The 10712-nt window shown below is 39.5% G+C and overlaps 2 protein-coding genes across 2 annotated transcripts; both read left to right on the top strand.

Moving 5' to 3' along the window:
* Window positions 1-404: 404 nt before the first annotated feature.
* LOC146460025 (coiled-coil domain-containing protein 122-like) lies at window positions 405-6907 on the top strand. The gene is made up of 8 exons (XM_085088584.1): window positions 405-752; window positions 891-906; window positions 1011-1124; window positions 2695-2776; window positions 3176-3303; window positions 4024-4142; window positions 5380-5436; window positions 5858-6907. The coding sequence occupies exons 1-8, from the start codon at window positions 480-482 to the stop codon at window positions 5990-5992; spliced, it is 924 nt and encodes a 307-aa protein (XP_084944710.1). The 5' UTR covers window positions 405-479; the 3' UTR covers window positions 5993-6907.
* Window positions 6908-8592: 1685 nt separating this feature from the next.
* Window positions 8593-10398, top strand: LOC146460024 (steroid 17-alpha-hydroxylase/17,20 lyase-like). The gene has a single exon (XM_085088583.1). It carries the CDS (start codon window positions 8713-8715, stop codon window positions 10252-10254), a length of 1542 nt encoding a protein of 513 aa, XP_084944709.1. The 5' UTR covers window positions 8593-8712; the 3' UTR covers window positions 10255-10398.
* Window positions 10399-10712: the final 314 nt, after the last annotated feature.

Below are 10712 nucleotides of genomic sequence, written 5' to 3'. Positions count from 1 at the left end.
TGGAAGGCTACTGCACATAGTACAACTTTTTTTTTTTCCGAAAGTGCCAGTTTTACGCGTTTCCGTGTTTAACTTAAGAAGAAGTGGCGGAACAGTTTTTTTTTTTTGGAAAAAGACTTTTTCTTGATGTAGAAACTTTTCCCAATTTTGTCGAACAAGTTTGTCGTAGTCCTAAGCCTGCGTGGCAGGCGCGTGAAAAATATATAGGGCGCGGAAAAAAGAATGGAGCGCGAGGAAGGGAGAAACGGGGGCCGGAGAAACGCGAGGGTGCTACGCGGGCTACGCAGTCCTCAACAGATCGAAAGGGACTGAGGACCAGGTAAACGTGAAAACACGTGACTGACGGTGGCCGACTGTTCAACAACACGGAGTTTTGGCGGGAAATCACTGCTCGTCGGTTTGCTTCCTTGATTTTCAGTTTTTTTAACTGAAAATTTCCATGCATTAGCTGAAAAAGACTACTTTCGTTTCGTTTAAGGATGAATTGGGAAGAAATGGAACTTTCTAGTCCTCCTAAACCAACTCGAATTGTGGATTGTCTAATGCCAGACTCGAGGGTCGAAGAGCAAATATATCAACAAACAGAGCAGACCTCTCCAGACGATGCCAGTTTTCTGGAACAAGATGGCGAAGTAAACTTGAGCCCAGAGAAAATAATTAGCTTGCCAGCCCTGGCTGGGGAGGTTGCTGTAGCTCAAAAGCAGCAAATAAGCGACCTTAGCAAGAAGTTAGAGGTTCTTGACAAGCTTAAGGTAATGGCGAATGCCAATAGAGCTATTTGAGTTTAATAATTAAACTTATCATTTGTTGTTTTTGATGTGAGCATTCACGTGTGCGATAAATTTTCACTTAATTATCATTTTGTTCTGCTTACGCGTATGGACCACCAGGAAAAGCAAAATCAAGGTATGTAACATTGATCATTAATTTCCCAAATCATTTGAGTTTCTCAAGGAGAACCTAAGCTTTAAATAAGGCGGACTTTTTGCTTTCATTTCTTATTGTTTTAGTACAAATAAAGATCGATTCAGTTAAAGCTGAAATTGCTGCCGTTTCAAGGAAAGTTTATTTGACTGAAGATGAAGTTTCCAGAAAGAAGAAAAATTGTGAAGAGCTTGAGAAAGGTATGTGCTGTCGTGACACAGCGTGACAGCAGTAAGCTTTTACACTAAAAACTCAAGCTTTTATAGCCCGACGAGTAAGCGTGGGTTTTAGTTGTAGACTGACCCGGCTATGTAACAACTTGGACAACGTGCAGATTGAAAACTGCTTTCTTTTCACTCTGTTATTATTCCGTTAGATCTATCTATAAATATAAACCATTTATTTAGAAGCGAAAATAGACCAGTAGACAAATCCAACGTTAAAAAAATGTGCCCTTTCACTGTAAATGGGCCAAAAATTATGCTGATCAAACTTGACACCCCTTGACGCGGACTCATATTATCAGCTGTTGATTTTTTCACATAAGAATTTATTTGCCCTAAAACATTTTCCATGGACTTTACAGACGAAAATGTATGCAAAGTTAAAAGCGCGAATGCTAGTATGTACCGTTCACGGTAATAAGGATGTCATGGGTAATAGAGACAAAATAACGAAAAATAGATGAGTTTGCATGAAAATGTAAAAGCCAAAAGAAAAAAATTGTATTTGAATGCATGTATAATTTTGAAACTTTCTACACTGAAACTAACATACGAGTCCAGAAAAACAACAGAATAAATTTCAAGACCGTAATCTTTCTTTTGAATTTTATTCTCGAACGTTTTTGTTTTTGTTGTTGTTGTTGTTTTTTTTTCTATATACATTCTCCGTAATTATGGGAAGAAAACAGGTTTGGGAAAAATACAAATAAATTGTTTCAATCTCCAAATAAATTCTCTTGATTCTTTGAGCTCATAATAAGGTTTGGGATGGAGAACGTTACAAAAATACATTCTAGTATAGCCGATTTGTTGGCTTTTATTCTCATACAAACCGTTATTAATATTTTTCACCATGGCCGGGTTGTTCGAAAACCGATTAACGATTAAAAGTTTATCGAGGTTTTCATCTCGCTCTTTAAAAGTGGTTTTAAAGCCTTGATTTCAAGCTAAAGGTAAAGAAAAGTATAAATCAAAACTGACGGCCAAAACTCTTTTGGAAGAATCTTTATTGATTAGTAATTAAACTCAATCAAAGTTCACGTTAATCAAGGATTAGTTTAATCGGGCTTTGAACAACTGGGCCCATGTTGTTAATACCGTGATAATACAGATGTCAGATTCCCATACAGACGCTGTATGTTACGCTAGGTTTGTCCTCCAAATGATTGTCAATTTGCCTAGAAAGGCTAATAGTCACAATCTATGCCCAATTTCAGGCAGAAATGATATGTTCAAAAAACACACTCCTTTAGATCACATAAGAAAGTCTCCCCCCCCCCCAACCCCACTAAAAACTCCCCGCCCCTAACGTTCGTCCCCATAAGCGGACAGTTGGAACATTTAACAGTGTTATGGTTCTCAGCACTGTAAACTTTAGGTTGTTTACCCCGTACACATTCGGTATTTGACTACCTATCCGTTTGTTGTATGAAATTCGAGACGCGCTTGACAAATTAGCTTGTCATTGCACTAGCTTGAAGAACATTTATTCCAATTTGTAATATAACCAGCTAACATCAGCTTTCTTTTTGTATTTTTCTGTCAGAGATTGAAGCACTTGTCTCAAGTGAAGGAGTCCTAAAAAAGGAACTTGCTATAGCAAAAGAAAAACAAGAAAAAAACAAAAAGTAAGCTAAAACTTTGTGTACAGCTGCAATGAGCTCTTTCATCTAATCACGTCTCCACTTTTTTAGAGATGTCTGCCTAGACTATACACTTCATGTCATTTGTTCAGGGGAATAATGTTGAAAGTGGTCCCTTGTTCAATAGGAAATATAAAAGAACTACTTAGGAAGTGACAAACCTTGCCTGTAACCATGCTCCCCCTATGAAATTGTATATATAAAGTGCTAAGATACACGTACATGTCGGCGATTCATTGGCTCTTTGATTCTCGTTTGTTTACTGAATTTTGGTTGCTTGATGCTTAATTCTTGATTTGTTTGTTTTGTTTTATTCCTTTGTTCGTTCGTTCGTTCGTTCGTTCATTCATTCATCAGTTTGTAAATGAATAAAACTTCTTGCAGAATATGGAAGCAATACCGAATGAAAATGGCGTGCCAAGCTGAACAAGTGGAACAGTACGAGATAAATAGCCTAATTAACCAGAATATCGTGAAGCAAAGAGAAAAGAATACCAAGTTGATGGAGGAATGTATGTTTTTCCGTATTATACACCGTAAGACACTGAATATAAGCTGTGGGCTTATATTCATGAAAAAGGACTATATAGCTGGAGCCTTATTTTCGGTGAGGGCTTGTCCCCTGGATTAGGGGGCGTATTACTGTAAAAAACAGCTTGAAACACTTTTAGACGGAGTGATTTTAACGTAATGCGTATAGCAATGCGTATAACATAGTGCGAACGGTTTTTAACGAAGTAATTTGTGGCAGGAACACATAGCAAGTTTTCGATCTCTTGGAACACGCTGCCACAAGAAACGAGGGTTATCCAATACACCCGCACGGTAACGGTCCGTGAAACTAAGGTTTCGGTCCGTTATTTTCATTCGGACCGTGATCTTGAAACGCTATTTATGTTAAACTGTCCACAGGTAACAAAAGCAGCCAAGATGCATCTAAGAAACTAGTGAATTATTCAGATCAGTCATTCAAAAGTAAAAAAAAAAGGAAAATGGAATGTATGATAATACAATTATTACTGCACTAAAAGGTCTCTATGCGTCAATTTAACAGTTTCCCTCAATGCCGTAACCCGACAACTGGAGCTTCCATTTGTTGTTTAATTTTTGCGTTTGTTTGCCATTGGTTTTCGGAAGTCAGCTCTTTTCTTTTATACATTTATTTGAAAAATAATTGAAATGTCTCAGTTTATACAATATGTAACGTCATTTTTCGTGATTGTCTATTGCAGTAGAACGCCTTCGTCGTTTTGGGGATGAATCCAACCTCGAGTGCTTACAAGCTGAAATGGTTCAACTAAAAGATCAAAGAAAACGACTGGAGGATTCAGTTGCTTTAAAACAATCCGAGGTTAGTCAATGGCCAACCCTGGCTTACAGTTTGAATTCTGCTGCTTATTAGTTTTTACTTCCGTGTTTAGTAACTAAGCTGTTGCTTTGTCCTGTCATATTTTCTTTACTTATTTTGTAAGTATTTTAAGTTATTCCTATAACGATGTGTCAAACTTTTTATCATACAAAAATAACTGAGTACACTGTAAATATCAAAACGGCTTCAGTCTTATGCTCAAATTGTTACTAGCCAAATTACCGATCAGGGCTGAGCCGCTTTTAACGAAAAGTTCCGAGAACTTACCGGTCTATGTGCAAGATTTCTTCAATAGAAATTCATTTTTTTGTTATCATTTTGAAGGCTTAAAAATGTTCTTGAACAAATCGGACAAGTTTTCACTAACAATTAGTACTAATCGATTAAACAACAACAACCGAATTTTCGGCCCATTAGAAGGTTATGGGTGCTTCAGTTCGAGAAAGGGGTGCCCTGTGCCCCTTGCTACGGAAATTAAAGACAAAGTCAAATCGGCGGTTGATTACATCGGTATTGAGTGATAACGAGAATCACTACGTCTCTCCGTTCCTTCGTTGGGAGGGAGGGAGGAAGGGTTTTGCAGACGTGACGTAATCGTTTTGATTTCGTTTAGGTGATTAGTAGGGATAGTAGAATACATCAAATCAATTGTCGTCCGGTCAAATAAAGGAACTTAGCAGATTCGTGAGGCCAGAAAGTTGTTCATCACGACATTATTGGCGGAAGAGCATTTTGTTTTAAATTAAGAGCTCTAGCTTTATATACCTTTGCCATGTTGGAGAACACTTTCTGTTATACCATTCACAAACACCCCATCTACAAAGGACAGCAATCAAGAGAAGGAGTTAATATTATTTAATATTATTATAATATTATATAAGACTAGCTTTGTATGGTAAGCGGTTCAGATTATACAAGTTTATAATTTTGATGCCGTCAGTTGCAAACAACCTATCCCTTTCCCCAGCCTTTTCCCGCCAGCACCTTATGAAGGTTAACTTTGGTGATGAGAGGCCAGCAAAGTCTATTGTTTGACAACAAACTAACGTCAACATAGAAAGCTGTTTCCACGCGTGGCTTCCACTTGACCACCCACCAGGTTTTTTAGTTCTGTTGAAAAAGGATGTTTCGTTGCGCCCTAGTCAATGCCATCACTTTTAGTTATTCTTCTAGGTACTCTCGATGTATTGATATTCCAACGTTTCTCTTTCCATGGTAGTTACAAAAGGTAAACGAGAAGCATGTACAACTGAAGAGAGAAACAGACACACTGCACGTAAGTTTAGGATATTCTCACGTTTGACTAACTAAACCGACTTTTGTTGTGTTTGATTTAGGAATTAATGTTCGTGGGCCTTCAAGTGGATTAATACTTATTTAGTTAATTTAAGCTTGATATCAATTTCCATTCTATTGTATGACTATGTGCACCTTCAGTCAAAACTCTTCATGGGATCGTGGCTGTATTGGTATAAACAATTTTCTAACTTTTCCCGGTGTCCCTTATCTTTAGCCCAATGAAGACTGAAGGGGAGATTGAGTACAAAATTCCAATTGTGAAAAGAAAACGAAAAAGAAAAAAACCGCTTTTATCAGGCTTTGCCTCTAATTGCTGCAATATGCAGTGAACTGTAAAATTCCGATGATTGTGGTCAGTAGTTCAGTTTACTTCTTCGGTTTGCTTGCATTGCATACAGAAACGAAATAAGGCTCAGCTGACCAGACTGAAGCGTCAGGTACAGGAAGCACTCTCCCGCAATCGACGCTGGAATGATGAGGCATGCCGCCTTGAACAAAGCATCACACAACTCAAAAGCCAAATGGAAGAATAAAAGCCACCTTAATCCTTTCTTTTAAGGAGATCCCGATCTCTTGTTTCTCTCAGTCTAAGAAATCCCAACTTCAATATTGAACTAAAAATAAAATAATCCCAAAATTTTGTTTTGTAAACTACCAAAAACCAAGTATCAGCACAGGAACATTACTGCTCAGTAGCTTTAATTTCAATTGCATTTCCTTCTATACAGGAAAGTTTCAACTGATAACAAGTTAAAGTGCTTCGTTCCACCAGGAATTGATATTACACTTATCACTTATCACTTAGCTTAAAAGAGCACGGGCGAGTCTTCTCTTCTTTGAACTATGATCTATGAAGAGCAAAACAGAAAAAGAATCTCGTTCCCACGGTCTCTCTTCTTCCAGCTCTCGCAGAGCGTGAAACATGTACAGACAGCAAGGGATACTCGTACTAAGTGAATCAGCCATATTTTTACATAGGATGGTAACTGTAATGATCTGTTATACTGACGAAAGGAACGAAGTAAGTAAACGTGTAAAAGCAAGATAGATCGAATCCCGGTCTCCTAATTCTGCCTTCCAGGCAGACGTGATAACCGCACGTAACCGCTACACCATAGGCGAACCCACAGAGGAATACAAGCACGCAAGACTGGGAACAAAGCTATATTTACACGATACAATCTGAAAACGCTAAGAAAAGTAATAAGATTAGTGCCGGGGTCTGGAAGGACTTTGAAACGAAATGGAGGGATCCCGTTTTATTCCATAAGCTTCAACGATTAACTCAAAGCTGAGGGTTGTGCGCCAGTGACTTTCCTTACTGATGAGTGATGGCTAATTAATTGCCTCACGAAATCTTTGACAAAAATATTTTAAAGGCATTTTCTAGAATATTTACGCGTTTTTTATACATAAGGTAAAAATAAAAATTGGGTGACCATGTGGAACGTGGTACCGCCGATACTATATTCAAGTTACGTTTGAGAGGTAAGCGTATGACCTTGGCCTTGGGATCAGAATAGATCAGCTAAAATTCAATATTTTACTCCCTCTTTTGCGGATTACAATTTTTCCTACTTCACTTAGGGACTATATTTATAGCATTCTATATCCCTTTAGTATCCTTAGCAGTCACTCAGCTTTCTTTTGACGCGGTATGAAAGTTCAAACCAGGCCCCAGTTGTTCAAAGGCCGGATAACTTTATCCGCTGGATAAGGCACTCTTCAGCGTCTAAAATATACTTCACGTTAAATATTGTCCAAGGTTTTCGTACACTCCCCAACTAAGCTGTGGTTAGAGTGTGCATATTCGCTTGTGCACGAGGAAATACTGAAATCTTTGCACAGATTGAAACTGTCGGATAGTGGCTTATCCACTGGATAAAGTTATCCGGCCTTTGAACAACTGGGGCGAGGATAACACCCCGGCCTTCAGACCCTCTGCAGACCTCTCTGCAGATGGAGTTACCGAAATGCACCAGTTTCAGAATACACAGTCCCCAGTTATGATGGGGTGAGGGTTTGTACGTGAGGTCTGCTGACGTGGCTAACGAACACACCATCAATTACTTGCGGTCCGTTGAGTGATTACAAAAGAGACGATCAATGGAAAGACAAACCTCTATTCTTTACATTATCATGGTCAAGGTTAAAACTGATATTCATTGCTTAAGAGTTGCTGTGTAATCAGGTATTGAGCAAGGATTGTTATTCACTGACCTTGGCTATATAACCATTCATCACATTCACTTCTATTCTTTGCATTGATACTGACAATGCAAAAAATAGAACTGGAATAGAACTGACTAAAGCTTGCAAACAAACCAAACTTTATTTGTTACAGTATCATTCCTTGTTATCTTCAAGCTACCAACTTTTATTTCCACTACCTTGACAAAGCATTGGCAGCAAAATCCCCCAAAACCTTAAAATGCATAAAGATAAGTGAAGTCAGGTTTTTTTTTTCGTGATTTAAGCCTCTCAAATGACCCTAAACAGAATCTTTACCTCTGGCGTCTTTGGATGAAAACACCGGCTGTTCGTCAAGGTTGAAAGCTGCGGTGTTTTTTGACGATGATCGTCAAACCGGAAAATGTCAAAAATGCCATCGGCGTCGACGCCAGCCGTAACTGAGAGCCAAGGTCACCTGGGCATGTTGTTCAGGTCACGCAAGTAACTAATTACCCACTGTATATAGGAACGGCCAAGAAAGGGTACACCACTACTGACTTGTTTGTGACTTTCTTCCCTAAAGTTCCAACAACAGTCATTTTCAGTTCAAAGGTTGCGCTGGCTAGGGTACACCGTGCAAGAGAAATCAGTTTAGAGGACTATTTGTATTGTTTACCCAAATTAGGAGATTATAATGTAAACTAATTGTTACAAACGGGATGGGGATGGGGAGAGGGGCTCAGCATGCAGGGCGGCTAACACGAATCACCGTAGCGATTTTAAATAAGAGTGGCGTACTTATGTCTCTACAAATATCATTCACCCTTCGTACTCTTGTTTTAGCTGAAGTGGCTGTGGTTTCGTGATCTAAACCCATTCGACTGAGAAAGGCTATATACGTGTTTGTAAAATAAACAGAGCCTGTCAAGTGTGACTTATTTGTGCCGACCTTGACATTGGAAAGATTCTCGTAAACAACCAAGGTTACAGAGTAGCTATTTGGTATAAATACCACCCCGAATGCATAACTGGAACAAACGTGCTTGGATGTCTGTTAGAGAGCTTGCTGGAGGTCGTTAACATGGAACACATTTTCTACCAAGAAGACTCGATGCTCCTTCCAACTTTTCTGTGCTTTGCTGCCGTTTTAATACTGCTGCTCTTTTTCAAATTGTCCAAAATTCGGAGGAACAGTCCTCCAGGGCCTTTTGGTCTCCCAGTGGTCGGAAACATGTTTCAACTTGGAGATTCTCCGCACGTCGCTCTATCGGAGATGGCCAAAGTCTATGGAAGCGTCTTTTCGATCCGCCTTGGTTGGAGGAAAGCAGTCGTCTTGAACAGCCAAGATGTTGTTAAAGAGGCCCTATCGAAAAGGGCTTCCCATTTCTCCGCGAGACCACCCTTTCACAATTTTAAAATTAGCAGCAATGGAGGTAGGAGCATAGCTTTTGGTGACTCTGGCCCACTGCACGATAGAAACAAAAAATTGGCCATTCGTGCACTGCATGCTGTTTTTAGCGACGTAAACCGTTTTAATACCTTAGCACAACAAGAAACCGAGCGCGTTTGCATTGCACTGACCGAAGGCTCGGTTGAAGCCCTAGACTTAACTGAGCACCTTAGAAATCTCGTAATTAACTTTGCATTTAGACTTGTGTTTGGAGACAACTTAAAAAAGGATTACTCGGTCTCATTCCAGAGACTCATCCAGAAATCAACTGACTTTGTTGAGAACAATGCTGCCATAAACTTGCTCGATTTTTTTCCGTGGCTTCATTTTGCTCTACAAAAGCAGTGCAAAGCTTTGAAAGCATCCATCAAAGAGCTGATGGATTTTGTAGGACACGTTTACAGTCTGCAGCGCCATACGAACGTTGACGAGGCTGGTGTTAATGTGGCTGCAACTCTGGATAAAATCATCAAAGAAGAAGTCTTAATCGCTGGAAAACACGACGCAAAGAAGGGAACAGATGCCACATTTGATGAAGAATCTATGATCACGTTGTTAGCTGATGTCTTTGGCGCTGGCATCGAAACAGTGTCCACCTCGTTAATCTGGGCGCTGCTCTTTATCCTCTCTAAACCTGGACTTCAGCACGAATTGCAAGAAGAATTAAAGCGTGAGATAGGAACAGATCAGTTGCCCACTCTTGAAGACCGCTCAAAGTTACCTCTGCTACAAGCCACAGTACTGGAAGTTTTGCGCAAGGCTACTGTTATTCCATTGGCACTCCCACACTATGCCACTGAGGACTCCAAGGTCGCTGGCTATTACATTCCGAAAGGCACAACTGTGTTGGTGAATCTGTGGGCAGTAAATCATGATCCCAAACACTTCCCTCACCCAGACATGTTCAATCCATATCGTTTCCTTGATGAAGATGGCCAAGTTCTCGTAAACCAGCAGGCCTTCTCGCTTCCCTTCTCCACTGGTGGCAGGCGTTGTCTCGGTGCTACCCTGGCAAAGGCTGAGCTGTTTATGTTCCTGGGGTGCATGTTACAGCGTCTGAACCTTCAACTTGCTGCAAACAACGAGGCACTAAACCTAGATGGAAAGTTTGGATTGACCCTGAAGCCTTATCCATTCAAGGTACATGTTCACCCAAGAAAAGTGGAACAATAACTGAACTGATTTATTTGTAACTCAGAGATCATATTGAAGATTGATAGCTTTTTCATTATAGTTTTGGGCTGAATTTTCAAGTTTTTAAAGATATTTTTTTAAATGATAATTTTCATCGCACACTGCTTGTTCTGCTTGTTCAGTTACATTCACAAATAGAACTAATCGAACGACGACTGAGACAATGCCGACAACTGAAACTCAGTTTGATACAATAGTTATACATTTTTTGAGCCGTTTTGTAATCAACTACATCCCACTGTTTGACAATGCGTTTGAAATGAAACGTAAATCAAGTGAAGAACATAAAACAGCAATATTTAGTACTTCAGTGGATGATTGTGCCACATCACAAAACTTAAAATGAGTGTATTTCAGTTTATTTTGACGAGCCATTGCAAAATTGTGGCGTATTTGAAAGTACCTGTAGCAATTTATGCGTATGAAGTAAAAACCCA

This window comes from Pavona decussata, unplaced genomic scaffold (assembly GCF_977016875.1).
Source record: "Pavona decussata unplaced genomic scaffold, jaPavDecu1.1 SCAFFOLD_215, whole genome shotgun sequence".
In the NCBI taxonomy this organism is placed as follows: Eukaryota; Metazoa; Cnidaria; class Anthozoa; order Scleractinia; family Agariciidae; genus Pavona; species Pavona decussata.
This window is presented reverse-complemented; position numbering and strand designations above follow the sequence as displayed.